Source organism: Lichenostomus cassidix, chromosome 13, assembly GCF_008360975.1.
Source record: "Lichenostomus cassidix isolate B80296 chromosome 13, HeHo_3.0, whole genome shotgun sequence".
Taxonomy (NCBI): Eukaryota; Metazoa; Chordata; class Aves; order Passeriformes; family Meliphagidae; genus Lichenostomus; species Lichenostomus cassidix.
In genome coordinates, this window is record NC_139494.1 from 11,955,007 (window position 1) to 11,974,498 (window position 19,492).

The 19,492-nt window shown below is 51.9% G+C and overlaps 1 protein-coding gene across 4 annotated transcripts in view; it reads right to left on the reverse strand.

Moving 5' to 3' along the window:
- The window catches only part of FLT4 (fms related receptor tyrosine kinase 4), a 57,496-nt gene that overhangs the window by 12,038 nt on the left and 25,966 nt on the right, over positions 1-19,492 (reverse strand). For all 4 annotated transcript variants that reach the window (XM_085073698.1, XM_085073696.1, XM_085073695.1 and 1 more), the window contains exons 3-18: positions 18,132-18,403; positions 14,346-14,458; positions 13,285-13,447; positions 12,898-13,037; positions 12,055-12,223; positions 11,337-11,454; positions 10,613-10,764; positions 9,742-9,904; positions 7,821-7,965; positions 5,160-5,268; positions 3,711-4,070; positions 3,315-3,461; positions 2,539-2,670; positions 2,153-2,259; positions 1,715-1,850; positions 798-902 (exon numbers count right to left, since the gene is read on the reverse strand). In XM_085073698.1, coding sequence (XP_084929824.1) covers positions 798-902; positions 1,715-1,850; positions 2,153-2,259; positions 2,539-2,670; positions 3,315-3,461; positions 3,711-4,070; positions 5,160-5,268; positions 7,821-7,965; positions 9,742-9,904; positions 10,613-10,764; positions 11,337-11,454; positions 12,055-12,223; positions 12,898-13,037; positions 13,285-13,447; positions 14,346-14,458; positions 18,132-18,403 — 2,531 coding nt within the window. The remainder of the gene's footprint in view (positions 1-797; positions 903-1,714; positions 1,851-2,152; positions 2,260-2,538; positions 2,671-3,314; positions 3,462-3,710; positions 4,071-5,159; positions 5,269-7,820; positions 7,966-9,741; positions 9,905-10,612; positions 10,765-11,336; positions 11,455-12,054; positions 12,224-12,897; positions 13,038-13,284; positions 13,448-14,345; positions 14,459-18,131; positions 18,404-19,492) is intronic.

The following is a 19,492-nucleotide window of genomic DNA, read 5'->3' on the forward strand; positions in this document are numbered from 1 at the left end:
TGTGCTCTGGCTTTGTGTGCCTTTTTCATACTTCTCAGCTTCCCCATGTGCATTTTGTCTTACTTGAGAGTTTGTAATTTTAGCCTGAGAGAAGCATCCTCTTGAGCTGCAGCTGATAGCCTTGCCTCAAAGGACTGTAAAGCAACCTTGCACACCAGGCTCCCCTCAGCTGTGCAGATCATGTGTACAATTGCAGCAGTAAATATTGCTCATGAGCCATGACTCAATTTTCATGTACAGGCTACTTCTGGCCAGAGACTGCCTTGGTGTTTTGTGTGGTGCCAAATTACAAAATAATGTTTTGGATGCCTGCTTGAAAGCATGGCTATAAAAGCTTAAAATCTCACTCTGGATAGACCAGTCTTTGGGTGCCAAGCCAACTTAGCCCTCAGAGCTGGATAAGAGCTGCAGCCTGCTTTCTTACCCAGCTCTGGATCTCGCCCATAAACACAAAATACAGGCACATTCGGAAGAAGGCAATTGGGATCAACACTTCCTTCAGTGACCTGCCAAAGAGGGGCTCTGGATTCTTGTTCGTCCTTTGAGACAGATTTAATTCTTTGCCTTTGCAGATATCTAAATTTCCTTGAAAGCTGAGTTCCCCAAGTCTCTGCTGTCTGTTCTGCCACTTCAGTCTCCTGGTGTGGCTGAATGGGGCCAAAGAGGCCCCTCAACTGTGTTGAGGCCAAGAAGCCATTAATTAAAAGACAGGCATTTACAGGGTGAATGTCCCCTGGCAGGTGCCTCATTCATTGCTGTCTACACACATTGCATGTTTTGTTTCACTGTCCACGTACCTTTCAGCATTTTGACTGCTACGGTCTCACAGCTGTTACTTTTATTGATCCCAAATGCTGATGCTTCCACCACCTTCCCAAAGGCACCATGACCCAGGACTTTACCTATGGACAAGGAGAGTCAGTGTGAAGAAAGACAGGTGCAGAACAGGCAGAACAGAATGAAGGAAAACAAAAATCCCAACAGGAAACCATGGGAAGAAGAAAGAAAAAACATCATAAAGGAAAAGGAAGGAGTGGAACATGTGCCCTTTCAGGTGGCTGCTTGCTGTGTTGGTGAGAATAAGACAAAGGACGATGGGAGGAACTGAGACAGAGCTGGCATGGACAAAGCAGAGGAAGGAAATGGCCATGCAGAAATGAGGGGTTGTTTGTTGCCCTCGAGCAACAAGTTGTTGTGTGTGGGAAAGGTAAACGACCCCTTGCAGCATAGCAGCCAGAACTAATGTCACTGCTCTGTGCCTCAAAGGTAGTCTGCTACCCTTTAAACTCTGCCAGAGAGAGGGAAGAGGCTGCAGATAGGTGCCTCAGTGTGAGGACAATAATGGACACAATCCTGGTCCTGAACTCGAGGTACTTGCTGTGAATTGGGCTGTTCTGTCCAGACTCCCACTTGGAAAATATGGGGATGTGTTTTAAAGCATGCCCAGCAGTCTTCTGTTTTCAGAAATACCTGTGTGGATACACTGAGGAAGTCTGGGCTTACAGTTGGCTCAGACCTGTCTACAGTCAGACCTAAAGAGATTTCCCAGGCATAGCTGGGCTTTAGGGACAGCCTGGGGAAGAAGATGGGAAGCCTGAGGCAGAGAGAAAGCATTAAATACACAGAGGTGAATAAGAAACCTGGAGAGTGAGTTTGTAGGGCTGGTGGGAAGCCCTGGCTGCAGCATGCAGTGGAGGGAAGGAGTCTGGCTCACCTAAGCGCAGGCGGTCCCGTGGGAACTCCCACTTGCTGGAATCATAGGGCAGGTACTCGCACTGCTCCTCCAAAGGCACCTCACCGGGGTCCATGATGATGGACAGGTAGCCTGTCTTGATGTCTGCATGGGCTGGCTGCAGGAATCAGCCAACACAAAGGGTGAGGAGGTGCCCTCCCTGCCCTGGGTGCTGACTCCCAGATAGAATTTGGATTTTTTGCCTGCCTTGACCTGCTATCCCCTCAAACAAAGGCCATTCCCCATCACCTCCTTTACCACAGCCCTTATGCACCCTGTCCTTGGCAGTGAGAGCACTTGAAGCATCACTCAGTGACCTCCTTTTAGCAGGTATCACACAGCCCCACATCACAGCACTGGTGTTGCCCCAAGCCCTGCTATGCCACCTCTGCTGCTTGGGGCAGCAAGACAGTCACGTACCCTTTTGATGTTGCAGAAGATGAGAATAAGTAGGATCCAGAAGAAAACAGCAATAACTCCAGTCCCAATCAGAATGACAATCTCCACATTAGTCCTGTCATCAGAGCCTGTGGGATGGGAAGGAAAGTATAGCTTCAGAGATGCCCAATCCATGCCCCAACTCAGCCATTCCTTATGGCCTGCATCAGGATGTGGGGTGACTGGAGACATGTTTGCCTGAGCTAAACATGCACTGGACTACAGATCCTCCTGTGAGAGCACCATGCCACCAGCAAGGACAAAGGGCTTTCACAGCCTCCCACTGTCACAGGGAAGAGTCATGGGACCTTGGCCACAACTACTTTTCCACCCCTTCACATTCCCAGGGGCATTGTGGCTGCTGGTACCTTCCACAGAGACGCTGGCTGAGGAGTTCACACATCCCTTAGCGTTGCAGACGCTGCACAGGTAGAGCCCAGCATCCTCCTCCCTCACCCTCTGAATGCTCAGCCTCTGGTTGAAGTCCGCCAGGTCAATCCCTGTAAGGCACAGAGGGTGGTGGTGGTGGTCACTCACAGGAAGGGAAGATTAGTACACTGGACTCAGGCTCAAAATAAGGCTCGCATTTTTTGGCTGATTTATATTAGATGGTAGAATGACATTGCACCAGCTGGCAGAAGCTCTTCTCTTGATGGCCCCAGAAATACCCTGGAGGGGTCTTCCGCAGGCAGGGTATAAATCCTCCACCAAATATGCTGAATAGGGTCAGTGCCCAGGCAGTCCTGCTGGTGTGTCAAGTTCTGCTTCAGCTTCAGAACCTGTTCCTTTCCCTCTGCAATGTGCCTGGATCCTTCCCATGTTCCTTCCAGGAGATCTGGCCCCTGCATAATCAGAGATGCCAGGCACTGGGCTGAGAGTAAGAATTTGAATGATTTCTCTCTCCCTCTCTCCAGCTGAACATGCACAAGCACAGACAGTGCTGAGCCAGGCCCTGGGGCATAGACTTGGCCAGTGAGACTGCATCAAACTAGGACAGAATGTGATTAAAACCAGGGTTTAGCTGATTCAGGGAATGGATTCCTTTATCTGGGCACAGCAACTCTCAGAACCCAGCAGCTCTCCAGCAGCTCTTCAGCTGCTCGACATAATGCCCTGCCTGTGATCCACCCCCAGCCCACTGTACCTGACACTTCTTCCACCAGTTTCTCGTCTTTGTACCAGTTGATTTCGGGAACGTGGTTGCCGTCCACCTTACAGCGCATCTCTATGGAGTCGCTGACGTTCACCCAAATGTCTGTCAGGTTCTGCTTGAGGCGGGGGATCTCCAGGGCTGGAGGAGCAGCACAAAGAGGAGGAGGGGAAAACGGGAAACTGATTGATCAAAAGAATATCTGTGTTCCTGAGGGGCTTTGGGTCTCTGACCCCTGCTGAAGGGTGTCTTGAGAACCCAGGTGCCCTGCCTTTGCCACCTTGAGTTTGGCTTGCTTGTGTGATTTCCCCTGGGGATGGACTGGGAAGCTGCTGGCAGCAAGAGCACCAGCTCTCCTCTGTCACTCCCGCCAGCCCTGCGGACCCTCACCCTGCACAGAGATGTATTTCTTGTGGCAGTGTTTTTCCCGGGTCTTCCTGTTCTGCACCTCACACACGTAATCTCCCTCCTCATCCAGGGAGATGTTGGGAATGGTGAGCAGCAAGGTCGCATCATTGGAGTCGGGTTGGAAGCGCAGCTCCCCCTGCATCTTGGTGGCATAGTGGTGGACGTTCTTACAGTCCAGCACGAGGGGGTTGCCCTCTTCATCGTGGAGCTTGGAGAGGTTCAGCCGATACCACTGCAGGTTCTCATAGGTGTAGTTGTCTGCATTGCAGCTCAGCTGTAGGTCCTGCCCCTCTATGGGCTCTTCCGAGGGCTGGGACTCAATCTCAAACCCATCTGGAATGGCTTTCAGGAAGGAAATGAACATGTGAATGAGTTTTCATGGCTGAGCTGCCAGACACAATGAAATTGTCTCCTTGGGCTCAGCTCTCTGCGATCTGCCTGTCCTCAGCCAGGGTAAAGAAAACCACTCTAGACCAGAACTGTGACATGCAAACTGCTGCCAACCACAGCTTAAACCCATGGGGTGCTATGGAATATGCTCAAGTTCCAGGATCAAATTAAGATGGGGTCACAAATGAATCAAGCCAGGGAAGTCTGAATTAGGCTGTTACTGCTCTCAGCTCAGCTGCAGCATTCTGGTTTGCACACATGCCCACTTTTACATGTGCAAGCAGTGACCCAGCAGCCTGGACAACAACACAGAGAGCATTACTGCAGCAGGGACTGAAGATGTTCATCTGCCTTCACAACAGCTGATGGCTCTTACAGCACAGGTACTACCACAAGGGCCACAAGCTCAGCCTTCTGGGCTAGGAATTTTATTAGGGAATTCTCATTCCAGAAGACAAGCTCTTGCTGTGCCCTTGCTGGGCTCCCTGTTCCAGCAGACAAGGACCAGCTCCAGCCAGGATAGGGTATCGCTGGCTGGCTATAGAGTCCCCTATGAGCCACGACTCCAGCCCACACCGCTGGGCCCTGGTTTCTACAAATTCAGCTTCCTCCCACCACCGTGGGAGCACTGCCACGGGCTCGGGCCAGCGGGACCTGGCCTGGGATAGGGTCGGGTGGTGCCACTAGAGGATGCTCTTGGACCAGACACATCCCCAGCCCAGGGAGCTGCCTGGGCCTGAGCCAGCGGGATGTCCCCAGCCCAAGACCTGCCCAGAACCTGCCAGGGCTGCTCAGGATCTAGGCACAGGCAGTGCTGGCTCTTTCCCAGATCTGCCTGCCAACTCTGCCTGCACTATCTACTGACAGGGCTTCAGGGATTTGCCACCCAGCAGAGCTCTGGGTTAGCCCTGCTTTCCTGTTGGCTTTCCAGTGGCTGTTGAAGATCCCAACTGTGAATGGCAGCACCTGGCAGCTCTAGAGACCTGTCTATTCAAGCAGAGAGCTTGGCTGGTGCAGGTGTGGGGGTTTTGCAATACTCACTGGTCACGTAGAAGTAGATCAGCCGCTCATCTCGACCCACTTTGTTAGAGGCAATACACTTGTACATGGCTGACACATTGGCCTCCTGGATGGCCAGTTTGCTGACTGTCTGGTGGGGGAAGAGAACATGAGGAGTTAGGAAGACCAACAGGGAAGAGATGTAGGATCACTGCTGCTCTCTGGCAGATAGCAAAGCCCCCAACAGCTGTACCTGGGAAAGGGTTATGCAAAAATAGCCCCTTATTCAACAGCCCTTTGTGCATTTCAAGATTTCTCTGTTGGCTCTAGCAATAACAACATGATTTTATTCCCAATCTCTGCTTCTTTTTATGGAGCCCAGTCAGCACAGATGCCTCTCCATGGGAGCAAATTTCTTGCTAAGCCTCTCAGGTCACAATGGGGACAGTGCTCAGCAAGGGGGACAGTAAGGATGCAGGGCTGAGGGGATGGCTAAGCTCCTGCCAAGCTTTATTTATAACAGTGGGAAGAAAGGGAAAGGACACAAGGGCTTTGATTCCCTGAGCCCTCTGCAGTTAAGTGACTACTTGAGTGTCCCACAGGGTTCAGTGGAATTTACAGGTACTTACAGACCTGCAAGCACTCCTTTTATCCATAAGGAGAAACCAAACCTGTGAAAACATCCCAGCTCTCATCGCTGCAGGAAGAGCTGTCATCTTCTCCCTTTGAATTCCAAGGGTACACACTTGGAAAGGTCCTAAAAGCTTCCTCCTCTTTCCTTCCAGCAAGACATGACCAAGATTAGCAAACAGCCAGGCTGCCATCCTGGGAGCATGGACCCAGGGGATGCTGCCTCCAAAGAAGCCAGGAAAAGCAACTGGGGAATAAAGCTGCTCTCCTCCTCCTCATGGCTCACACTGCACATGTGTGAGCTGCAAAATGTGTTACAAGCACTCCCCTTAGAGGAGACTTGTAGTTTGAGGCTCCAGTATAAATGACAAGTTAATCGCATGCAGAAATCCCTCTAATGAGACAGTGTTTAAAATGCAGAATTAATGTGTTCCTACAGGGAAACTTCTTTGCCTTTACTATTCATCCCACAGACTTTGGGAAGCATTTCCGTTCTAAGGGGCAACGTATTAGGTTGTGTTAACCAGAAGGAACAGTCATTCATTCAGTGCGTACTCAACACAGCTGAAGTGACTTTATTACTAGCACTTTTGTGCATTGCCTTTTCCGTTTCTTGGGGTTATTCACACAGCCAAAGTGACCCTATTGCTGGCACTTTTGTGTGCTGCCTTTCCTGTTTCTTGGGGATTTTCCTTCTAATCTGCAGTGTTATGTTTGAGTTTGGGTTTCTTGATCTGACATCATCCTGCTGCCTGCAGTGCATGGCTGTGCACTGCACACCCTGTGGCTCATTGTGGCCTTTCCAGATGGAATAAAAAACAGGAGGATAGTAAGAGAAGACCAGCAGAAAGGACAAAAAGAGAGAAAGCAGATCTGAGGATGTAGCAGCGGAAGAGCTCTTTTCTCCCAGAGCTCTTGCACATCCCTGGGATGCACAACCTAAGCTGAAGCTCCAGGACAGTTACAACCAAACAGATGGAATGAGAAGGACACTGCTGAGGAATAGGAGGAAAAAAATGGGGAAAACAGGGAAAGATCAAAAATGACCATTAGAAGTATCACATCTGTAGTGGGACACAAGGGCTTCTTACCCAGGAATTCCCAACACCCCTTCTTGCCTCTCTGAGGAACACCAATCCCTCACTCTCCCTTCAGCTGCTCTGGGAGGAGAAGCATCTGCCCTTGCCACCCCTTTGGCAGAGTGATGAACTCCCGGCCAGGCCAGGGGACGGGAAGTGCCTTTAGAGGTGTGTAGGAAAACAGGAAGTGACTTTCGGAAACAGGGGCCCATTTGTTTGTTTTGCATCCCTCTGTGAGCGGCTGGTGCCCGACACCAGTGGGGACAGGAACCCCGTCATGGCGCAGACATGACACTCTCAGCTACCAGGGAGATGGAAAGAAACAGGCGGCAAGCAGGTCACACACACTGCAACGAGGGAGAGATGTTCCTTCCAGAGAGGAAATACTGTGATGGAGAAGTGGCTTTGTGGGCCACACATTGCTCCCATTCACAAAGCTGCAGAGCATAGACACCAGCTTCTCCAAACCACCCGCACCCCACCAGGATGGGCACAGCTGGATGAAATGCCCCACCAGACACATGCGCCTTCCCAAGACCACAGATTTCCTGGTCAGTTTGTGACTCCTGCTCTCCTGCTCAGGATGCTGCACCAGGTGCAGTTCTTACAGAACAGCTCATGCAAAATGCTCAGAAATGGCCATGGGAGCCCCCACAGTGCCTGTACACCATGCCCTCTCTAGCTGGATGCCCTGTGTTCAACAGCAATCTATGAAATCCCTCCTGTGCAGTCAGCCCCAGTGGGAGCCTCACTGGACATGGGGTAATTTCTCAAAAATGACAGCTCTCCCTCGCCCTGGGGCTGCCTGGTACTGCAGAGCCCCAGGGCTGGGAACGGCAGCTGATGGTTTACTTTAGAAGCAGAGGTGTGAAGTCCTCCCCAAATCTGTCTCTGCCAGGCTCTTTTCCAGGCCACTTTTCCTGGCTGACTGCAGAGGACTCCCATGCCCATCTCCAGCTCCCTGCCCCACGATGGGCTTGGAATACAGCCTCACCTTGTTCCGTCCCTCCACGAACTCCACCCAGGTGTCAATGCTCTCGATGGGGTTCACGGCGTCCTGCTGTGACACATCTTTCCAGTCCTTGCACTCGGGCATCCGGTCCCGCTGATGGCGCCTTGCTGCCCGGTGCCTGCTATTGCTAATCCAGCAGCCAGGCATGAGCAGGAGAAAAAGGAGAGAGACAGAGAGAAGGTCAGCTGGGAAAAAGGCAGCAAAAGCAGCTTTGTGTCAGAGAACTGATGGCCCTGTCCTATAACATGGCAAAGTTTCCTGGGTCTTTCAGTTACACAGTTCTGATGTGCTTTAAGATGGTGCCTTGAAACCAGTATTGAGGCAAAAATTTGTAGGTGTGAAAATTGAGGCAGGGAAGAGATACAGGTGTCCTGGGCAGTGTTTGCACCCCCAGGCCTGGGGCTTCATCTTTCCTTGCTAAGGGTGGAAAAAGGCAGGGGTGAAGTCGATTCACACAGCAGCTCTTGATGTCATTTTGCTCAGTGCCAAGGTCTTAATGTCCTGGTGAGACTGAGTCAGGGACGTCACTGACTGGATGGGGCAGGCCTGGAGAGCAGGTGGTGCAACACCCAAGAGTGCAGCACCCAGGGGTGCTCCCGCTGCTCCTGATTCAACAAAAACCAGGAGGGAGACTGCCCAAGTAGAGGTGCTGCTTGCTGTCTCACAGGACATGGTGGTACCTCTTCAGGCTGAGACAGGCTAGTGGGGAGAGTGCCCAAATGTATCAGGGACATGGGATGGTGCAGCCTGCAGGATGCTTTTGAAATGTGGGTTGGGGTGGAAAATGGAAGGCAGATGGATCTGCCCAAAAATGTGGGTTGGGGTGGGAGGGAGGGGCTTAGGGTGACAGGGAAGCAGAGGGGAGTGGAGAGCCCAGGAGCAGTGGCCAAGGTGTGTGCTGGCAGTGTGGGGCAGAGCACTTGGCGGGGCAAACACACCGATGAGCTGTGTAAACAACAGGAAGCCAGAAAGAAGCCTCCTGTATCCTCTGGAGCTGTGCTAGGCAGAAATATGGTGGCCTTGGGAGACAGTGCTCATAATTCATGGGCCCCTCTGCTTCCTGACAGGGCCACAGTGCACTTGCATGCGATGGAAAGCTCTCTGGCGTTCCCTGGCTTGGCAAAAGCCTGCACAGGGCTGCAGGACCTGGCTTCCTCCAGGCACCCTGATGTCCTCCACCCTGACTGCTCTGGCTACAACTCCCTAGCATCCCTTTTCCTTCTTCCGGTGAGGCTGTCACTAAAAAATGCCACTGCAGCCCTGCGGGATGCTGCTCCAGCTTCACAGGGCACAGGCAGTGGGCACACACCCTTCCTGCCTACCTATTGGTGCTGCTGGCACAAACACCCTCCTGGCAAATCATGCCAGCAGCTGGCAGAGATCTGGCACTTCCCCAGGATTCAGCAATTCTTCCCCACAAGCAGCAGCTGCCTATGAGAACTTTTGCTTCCATCATTACCCAGGAGAAGACAAAGGACAGAAAAACCATGGGGACCTCAGGGCAAGGAATGGTGTGAGCCCTTGCTGCTGTCTTGGGGTCTCACCAAGGGGCTCTGACAATTTCTCTTGCAATCTGCCCCTGTTTCCCCATTAGCACAGTGATCAGTGGTTTCATTGGAGGTGCTGTGAGGTGTGGCTGGGCCATGGACATCCACTGACAGATGCAGGTGGCTGAAGATGCAGAGGATGCTCTGGAAGCTGTTGGTGTCCAGGACCAGCCAGCCTGGGCAAAACTCCCACAAGGAGAACAAATGTCTCCCCTCTGCCTTCCCACAAGGGGCCATGTTGTGGGTGGGAGAGCAAAAGTGAGACACAACTGGGGATACAGCCACTGCCACAAGAAGCCCACAACACCACAATGGCGTCCTGGCAAGACACAAGTGTTGGAAGAAATGGCACTTACAGGCTGCGTCGGGAGAACATCCGACAGGGCATCCATGGCCTCCACTGCCACTGGATCACCTCCGGTGCTGGGATGCCATAGACAGTGCAGGTGAGGGCCTGGGGGCTCCTCTTGGAGTAGATGCTTGGGGAAGAGGCTTCCTTCTCATGGATGCGTGGAGGAACTGCAAGGATCAGAGTGACATTGTGAGCAGCTGCAGGCTCAGCCACTGGATCCCCAGGCCAGGCACAGCCCTCCCCAGGCCAGTCTGTAGAGAGACAGGGCACTGCAGCTCTCTGGCTCTCAGAACAGCTTAGGCCTGCAAGGCACAGCAGGTCATAATTATGCAGATTCAAGCGACATTATTTCTCCTTTCTCTGGTGAGTGGAACTGTCTGAATGCTGCAGGGCTCAAAGCACAGGGCTGCAGAGCCTGTTGGAAACACATCTCCAGGCAGCAGTGCCCTTCCAGCTCTTTTTTTGCTGGCATCGGTTTCCTGCATGACACGGGGCAGTTTCTGCTGTGGGGAAAACTCCATGGGAGCTTCCCACCCAGAGGAACTACTCCAGATCAATACTTTATCTGTGTGGCAGCTGCCCTGCTCTCAAGTAGGCATCAGTCAGGGTCATTCTCAGTGGCATCTCCAGCTGCCGTCGGGAAGTGGCCCCTGAGCAAGGACTTATCCTGCCCAAAGTGATGGAGCCAGGAACAAAACCGTGCCGTGTCACCCAAGTCAGAAAGAAGCAGCCACAGCATCCCTCAGCAATGGGCGAGGAAGAGGTGATGCAGGTCTGCTATAGCACAGCACTGGGGACTTGGTCTCAGAGCAGCCCAAAGGCTGGGGCCGTGGGCTCAGCACTCTCCCCCCAGCCCCAGCCCAGGCCCCCCTTACCATTGACGATTAACTGGAGGCTGATGCGCTTCTCCAGCCCTGCCAGCCTGTTCCGCAGAACCAGCGTGTATGTCCCGGCGTGCTGCTCCGACACATCCTTGATCTGCATTGAAGATTGAGATTGCTTGGGAATTAGCTTTCCATCCTTGTACCTGCGGGGAGGCAGAGAGAAAATGCAGCCGTGGGGAGGAAGTGTCCCACTGGAAGCTGGGCAGGGGTTTGCTGGACCCCACTAGAGCCCAGTCAGGGTGCCCTTGCTAGTACTGAGGACCTCTCTGGAGAGACCCTGGGCCTTCCCTGAACCTGAGTTATGGGTCTGCACATTGTGTCATATGGATTGTGTGTGGGGCTGGGGGTGTCGTAGCTCTGCCCTGAGCAGTGAGTGAGTGCAAAGCTCTGGTGGAATTGCAGCATGATAAGGTGCACAACCCATCCCTCTACCTTGTTCCTCTGGGCAGCTGTGATGCCCACAGCAGAGGGACAAGAGGGACAGCTCCTGTGAGAACTGTGCTTGGCCCCTCCAGATAGTGCAGAACTGCCAAGACAGGCTGTGCAGCTAAGAGCCAGGACATGTGGGAGAAATTACCCCCATGGTTGGAGAAAAGTGAGATTTATGACAATCTTGGTCACAAAGGGACTAACAAGGAGGCTGGGCTAGGCTTCCCTACTTGGCAGAGGGAAGAAGGAGAAGAGAAGGTGGCTGAAGCTAAGAAAGGTAAGTTACCACTGGAAGTCTGGTGGGGGGTAAGCCACGACTTTGACTGGCAGCTTCACAACTTCATCTCCTGCAGTGGCTTCTATCACTGGGCCCTTCCTCCACTCCACTGTGATGAAGGGCTTTTCTGCAAGGAAAAAAGGGACTATGGAGAAGAACACAAAGAGACAGGTTGCCACAAAGCTCTGCTGCTCTCCACAGGGCCCAACAACAAGGATTGAGGACAGGCAGGGTGTTGTGACAGAGCAGTTGAGATCCTGCCAGCTGAAGAGCTGCCTCTGTCTCCCTCTTGGGAACCATTGGAGATGCAGGAAGGCTGGGCTGCTCCGTGACTTTCTGCTGCCAAGAAACAGCCACCCAGTGCCAGTGGTGCCTTGTAGTGCCACTGGTGCCTTGTTCACCTGCAGCTGGTGCCCCCCAGGCCAGCCGTGCCACAGGGGGCACTGCGTTTGCCACAGGGCCACAGGATATATGTGTCCTGCCAACCCACTGCATTTGGGCCAGTTTGGTGTTGGCATCTCTCTCCCTCGTCATTTTGGCACCTCACTGAATGTGACCATGCTCCCAGCATGGTGCTGGGGCACAGGAGCACTGAGGGGCTGGAGGAGGGCTGGGTTTCACTAAAGCAGAGTGGATGGAGGTGCAGGATCCACCAAGCAGTCTGGGGATGGCTCTGCTGCAGCTGGGCTCTGGCTGTGGCTCTGCAGGGCACTGGAAGATGCCGTACCATGCACGATAACTTCAGTGCTCTCCTCCAGCATCTGGGCACCAGTGGTGGCAGTGCATGTGTACTTCCCCAGGTCCTGCTGGCTGACATTTTGGAGAGTCAGGATACTGGAGAGCTCCGTGTGTGTCTGCAGTGACTGGCGCTCGGACTCGATCACTGCTCGCTGCGTCTGTGGGAGATGACAGACAGAAGAGGATGAAAGACATCAGTGGGATGGGGCTGTGTGGATGGGCTCCTCATAGCTGTGATTCCTGTGCTTGCCTCTACAGGTTTCTCCACAACTGACTACCATCCTCAGGGATGGAAGGGCACATGTTCTGTGTACCGACTGCCTGAGGCTGCGGTCAAATCTTAGCATGTGTTGCTCTTGTCTGTAGCCCAGGAACCAGGCTGGGAGCCCCATGAACTGAGTGATATTCTTAAGGGACTCCTGTCTCACCATTCAAAAAATCCAGAGGATACAAGAGGGGGAAAACACAGTGAGGAAGGGACCACCTCCCAGGCTCTTGGTAACAAGGGCTCTATGACTAGAGTAGCTCCTTTTAAACCAATCATGTTTGCTCTGGATTTGCACTGGTGAAAGTGAAGCCACTGTTTTCCCAAGAACCCCAGAGCAATAACACCTCAGTAAGGAGGAAGCTTTCTGCCAGGAAGGCTGTCTGCCTTCTGCTGCCAGGGAGAAAAATGGGAAAACACTCTGACCAAGATGTCCAGGGCACAGCCTGGTTAGGATTATGAAGCAGAACCCTGCCAGTGATGTGAAGAGGAACAATGAAGGGTCAGGAGGGCACAACTCAGAGTGTAACAGTTCACTGCACAGGGAGCTGCTCTGTTTGCTAGTACCTGTTTGCCAGGGTAAGTCCACTGGAAGCTGACGCCAGAGTTGAACTCAGCCCACACTGTGCAGTTCAAGACCAGCTTCTCTCCCACTAGCAGCTCCATGGCTTTCTTGGGATACAGCTGAATGTCATACAGCTCACTCCCTGATGCAGAAGAAGCAAAGAAAAGACATTTCTGATCTAGTAACTCTTTGACTCAGACTGTGCAGTTACAGGAGGTTTGGAAATGACCTCCTGCTGCATTGTGTGTCTCTGTCTGACACACAGCAAAAGAGATATAAGCACCATGCACAGTCTGTGTAGCTAGAGAGGACCATACCAATCCCATGAGCCACACTGATGGACTCCAGAGCCACCCAAACTGCTCCCCTGAACCTTCCCAAATATTCACCTGCTATATGGATGATGAAGAAATTGGATTTGAAGACCTTCTTGTCGATTACAGTCTCACAGTGGACATACAGTAAGTCCCTGATCAAGTGTGTGGGTACCTGCATTCCCTTCTTGTTGTCCCAGAAAGTGCTTTTCCCATCAGAGTGGATGAAGAAATTTTGCTGGAAAAATCAACATTTTGCCAACTGAAATAAGAGGGTAACAACATTCCCACTCCACCCCTCCCAGGCTTTATGCTGGCTAACACATCCCTTTTGTGTGAAGAAATGATGCAGCATCATGCTGTGCTGGCCTCCTGCCCTCTCCCCCTCAAGGGTTTGCCATCTAGGAATCTTGGCCTCCCCTCTACCCTGAGCAGCCACATCCTGCACCATGAGCCTCTCCATCTGCAGAGTGGGCCAGAGACTTCCAGGAATGGAAACTTCTAGAGATAGCTAAGGAAACTGATGCTGATGTCCCAAACATCAGCCCCACCGGGATGAGTGGCAACCTTGGGTAGTGTCCTTCCCGGGCAAGGGAAAGGCCCCTGGCCCCCAGAGTGTCCCTGGAGGCCTTTGTACAATAGTAACACTCATCCTGGAAGGATGTATTTGCATTGTAAAAAAAAAAAAAAAACCAACAGAAAAAGGGGAAAAAAAAGGCAAAAGCAAAAGCAAACTGATAAGAGAACTGTTTTTAGACATGAGCCCCAGGGCTGCAGCCTCCTCCCTTGTGGGGATGTCGACCACCTAGAGGGGCTGTAGATCACAGAGATGAGGCAAACAGGGGATGCTGTGGGGAAATGGGCTCAAAACAACATCTTGTTTTGTTTCATAGAGCTCCAGGGAAGAGAAGCAAGGCTGGCAGGAAACCCGTGGGGTCTGCCCAAGGGAATTGGACAACACTGTTTCAACCAGCAAATAAAACAAGGAAGCCAGTGGCTTGTACTTTCCATGGAAAATGTATCCCATGCATTTTCCTTTCCTGGCAGTGCCTGTCCTGCTTCCACTCAGGCAATTACAAATGCAGAATAAATGCAATACATCTCAGTCCAGAATCTCCCAGTGGCTGAGCTCTCACCGAGGTCAGTGTGACGTTAAGATCTGGGATAGACACGAGGCATGGTACCCAAGTGCTCTCCTTCTTGCTGATGAGAAGAGTCTCTGGCTTGTTGATAAATGGCTGTTCAAAATCTGAAGAAAAGACACAAGGAGAACAACTACTAACAGCAGAGAAAAAACAGGGAAAAGGGAACAACCAGAAGAAAAGGAGGCTTTCTGAATTTCTGTAACACAGCACAAACTTCACAGAGGGAGTGGCGTTGAGCTGTTGAGCCTCATCTGCCACATGTGACAGTCAGAGGAGACACCTGGAGCTTGGGAATGCAAAGGCAGCCGGCTCCTCCACACCAAACAGGTACTGCTGCAGCGGCACTTGTGTGACATTTGGGCAGTGCGGGAAATGACCTCCCCTTTCCTGTAGCCCTCAAGGTCTCTGCCTGAGTGTGACCCTTTGTGAAACCAGCATGCCCTGGGCTCGGCGCCTGCCCAGCTGGTGGCTGTGTCCCTGCGCAGGGCCAGCGTGGGGCTGTGTCACCCTGGTGCAGCAGCCAGCAGCGCGACCTTGGCGGGCGAGGAAGTGATCCGCAGCGCCATGGTATGCAGATGTCATCCTGCAGCCATCCCGGCCGGCAGATAAACACATGAGCTGAGCTTTCCAGGGCTGCCACCCCACTGCCGCCCAACTGCTGCAAGCACAAATATTGACAGGAAGAGCAAAACCACCCAAAAATAATCATTATGAAATGACTTAACATGGCCGGGGATGTTACACTAAACTCTGCTCAGAGCCAGCATAAAATCAGCAGTGACCTAGGCTGACTAAATGGGATGAAGAAAAAACTGGATGAGACAAAGAATTGTGAGGCTGCTTGGTGGCCTCAGTGACAGATGATTTATTCTGTAGTATCAGCCCCTGCCTGCCCTTTTCCACAGGGGCTTATGCCTCATGGGATGCTCTAAATAGAGCTCCTAGTGTCTTGAAGGCCTGATGTTGCCAGCGTCTCTTCTCTGTAAATGTCTACCCACATGGTCATGATTGACTTTAGTAATGGAAACTGTCCTCTGGGTGAAGAGAGCTCTATAAGCAGGTGATGGGTGTCCACCTGGAAGACACTGGGCTGCCTCAGAGTCCTGCCAGGGGACATTTTATGGCTGGTATGCTGGAATCAGACCAAATTATCCCAGTGGCCTATATTTAATTTTATTCACCTGTGTTTCAGCTAAGCCATTGATTTCAAGGGAGTGTAGCATGAGGACATCTGCTTGTCCAACCTGAGATTCTTTCCCTCTGCTACCCAACACCTAAAGACACCCATCTAAAAAGACAAGTCAAAGATGAATTTGGAAATGATTCTCACTTGGGGATTCTGTTGTTCAAATCACATTGGCCCAAACCAAATCGAATCCTGTCATGTACATAAACCTTTAATTTTTGATCTATAAACCTGCTGCTTCAATGATAGTCATGCTGCAAAGACCTCTCCACTGTGTGAAGCTCTTTTTTCTACAGCTTAGGTGAAACAAACCATGCTCAGGAAACTGTACTGGTCAGCGCTTATAAAAACATGGATTGCCAGAGAGTTCTTATTTTTATTTCCTGGGGTTTTTTGCTACCACAGGATTGCTGACTTCTGAAACCGCAGATTTGTTTCCCACTGTGAACATGTTCCTCATTCCTCTCCTGAGCCCTGGGCATGTGAGAGGGAGGAGCTGCACAACTGCCAGGGGTGAGAAACTACTAGGTCCCCTTCAAGCTCAGATGGCAGCCAAGATCTAACTGATTTACTGGGCTGGTCCTGCTGCCAATGAGCTTGTGATTCATGCACTAACTCCCCTCTCTGACAACATCACAAATTTCCTTAAGGCTGCCTTAATGGGTCAGATGGGAATAATTTAGCATCTTCTTCATTAATATATGCTAAGCTTTAAGAGATCTGGGCTTTACATAGCCTATCCTACCCTACCCTGATGAGGCATTCTGTGTCTACAGTGCTATCTGTAGTTGTAATAAAATACACACCTAAGCAGACACATGGGAAGGAGACACATGCATGGAGAGTTCGTTTAAGAACTGAGCTGCAGGTAAAATACAGAAGAACCCATTTTTCCAGGCAAGCACAGATATTTTGTTCCTGGCAATTCCACCATGCTCTTAACATGAGAAATTAAGTTGATGGATAAACCTGTGGTCTGATCATGCTGTCTCCAAACATCCCCAACACTTACATCAGGCCTTCCAAGCTCTCCGGGGACAGTCTCACATTGCAGCCCAGTTCAGCAGGAACAGGCTTTATCTGAATGTTCTGCAGTGGCTGTGGTTACCATATGCCTGGGTTTTCCTGACATGTCCCTTCTCCTCCCTGAAAGCCTGTCCTGCCTGGAAAGGAGCATTCTGAGGTTTCCTAGATGCTTGATAACCGTAAGAGGGAACAGCGTGATTGGACTGAGTATGAACTTGTGCTGTGTAGCCATGTGCACAGCAGTGCTGTGAGGTGTTGCCAGGGTCTGTTGCACACTCGCTGCCCACAGAAACTGTGAGTCCCATGGGCCCTGACAGTGTGGGATTTATTGCCCCTAAGCTGCACCATGTGCACACTCTGGTAAACAGGAGAGCCACTCCTCAGCTGCAGAGAGGCTGGAAGTGAGAGAAGGTGGATCAGGGGGCAAAGCGGCATTTTCTGGATCACAAAGAAAATCAATTCTTACAAAAGCACTCCCTGCATGTAAGCTCATGGAGTTGTACTCATTTTTCAGCACATCTAAGAAGCTCTCTGCCTCCATCCTGATACAACCCTCTAGAATGTCTGCACACCCCTGTCCAACTCACAGATGTCTGAAATCCAGGCAGGTTCTGTCCTGTTTTAGGGTGAGCAGCATAACCCATGGAAGGAGGAAGCAATTGCCCAAACAGACTTCAATCCCTCTCCAACAGCTGCCCAGCCTTTCTGATTTGCCCCTGCATTTTTCTCTGCATAGTTGCAGAGGCATAATTGGCTTTGCCCTGGGACTTCTGAAAAATGCATCTTATATGTCATGACCTGCCTGGCTCATGACAACTGCACCAACTAATAAATGGGGGCGGAAAGAGAAATAGCTCAGCCAACTGTTTCCAGGGGACAGAGTTCATTTATCTTGCTGGAGCCTGCTGTGAGCAGTGGGGGAGATGGCAGAGGAGGAACCCCTGGGACACAGAGACGCTGAGTATTGGCCCCACAGCCACTCACTAAGCTGAGGTTCTAGCCCCAAGCCTGGTGAACATCCCTCCTCCTCCAAAATACACCTCATAACCCTGCCTGCACAGGCAGTCTCTGCACAGGGTGGAGAGGAGCACCTGGATCTGTCAGCGTGGAGTAGCTCAGGCCATCAGGGCTGGGGACAGGTGGAGGCTGCACATGGTGTGTTTGTACCACTCATCCTCTCCCCCTCAGTCTCAGCTTTACAGAGCACTACCACCCCTGGCCACCAGCATCTCAGGGAGCCCCCAGCTGCCCAGAAGATAACTCCTGTGCTTTTTTTAGTGGTGGAGTGTCTCTGAGGCCAGGCTCTCACTCCTTGAATTCCTGCATTCCAGCCCGGCTGGAGTGATGCCCCCAGGATGGGACGTAATTGAATCCCAGGCGCTGCCGCCATGGACGGATATTGGTCCCCTGCACTCCCAGGCAATCAGCCCTTGGCCCCCTCCCTGAGGCTGCAGCAGCCACTCCGCCCTGGCAGGCACACTGAGATGTTTAATCTTTCGGATATTACATTGGTGCATTGGCTGCCCCAAGCCCCCAGCCCGCAGGTGCACACCGACAGCTCTTACCTCGCACAAACACGTAGGTGCTGACTGCTGTGGTGCCCTCGATTTTGGCATCAATGTACTTGTAGTAGCACCGGTAGTAACCTGTGTCATTCGCCTGTGCCTCCGTCAGCACCAGCACTTTGCAGTAGGGCTTGGTGCCGGTTCCCTCGCAGTCCTCTTCTTGGATTGCCCAGCCGCTGCTGGGGGCTGCTGAGGCCACCAACTCGGTCTCCTCCTTCCCAGCAGGGTCCACCTTGCCCCCGGGCCACGACCACTCCAAAGGGTGCTGGCCTCTAGACATGGGCAAAAAGCAGCGTTAGCTTTAGCGTGAGCACAGTGAACACGCTGGTGGTTTTATTGCTCTGTGTGACTCTGCACACCTGCACGTGGCCAAGCCAGCCACCAGTCTCGGGCTGAGGCATGGAGGAATGGCCATCCTCCAAGGGAAAAAACAAGCACAAGGAAATGGCAACCAGATTCCCTAAGTGCTGCGCAAGCAAAGGCTCATTGCCTTCCCCAGGCCACCTCTCTGGCCAGGCTAAGCTGTAAGATATCAGCCCACTCACAAGGAGACCCCTCTGTCCCATGGCACTGTCCTACTGATATGAATGCCAGGACAGGGAAACACACAGGGCCCTGAGGAAAAGGTTCCATTTATTTTCTATTCCCTCTCATTATTAAAAGGGTCCAGAGCTATTAGGGAAACACATGGATGTGATGATTTCCCTTGGCTCAGTGTAGCTGCTGGCTGAGGCTCATTGTGTGATGAATGGAGTGGGAAGAAGAATGGGGGAAGGAGAGCAGACTGGAAAGAAAGCGAGAAAGAGAAAAGCAGGAGGGAGTCAGGGATAAAAGACAGCAAGGGGAGAACAAGGGGAGGCTCAGCTGACTGCCTTCTGGCCATCTGCCAGCTGTTTCCTTCCCCACTGCTGTGGGAGGGGGTTCCCTTGCTCTGCACAGTGCCCTGCAGCCCCTCAAAACCCCAGCTGGGCTTGGGCTGCTTCCCCTTCCCACCTCTGCAGACACTGAGCTGCAGACACCTCTTTGATGGCATGACCACAAAGCCTGTTCACCAGCAGCCCAAAGACAGACAGAAAAGTCCAGGAACTGAAGAAACCCCCAGACAGAAGTGCACGTGTGTATTTATATATAGCTGAGGATCTCCAGAGCAGGAGCACACACGTGCCACCATAGCTTGTTACAACTGCACTTGTTTACTACAAACAAAACAAGCTTTTATTCCACACTGGAAGTTTCCTTCTGTGAAATCAGAGCCCCTTTCAGAGGAAGGCCTAGTCCCCACTTGAAAGTTTGCCAATATAGCTGAAAGTCACTAAAGTATGTGCAAAAAAAAAAAGAAACGGGAAAAAAGAAGCCATCAT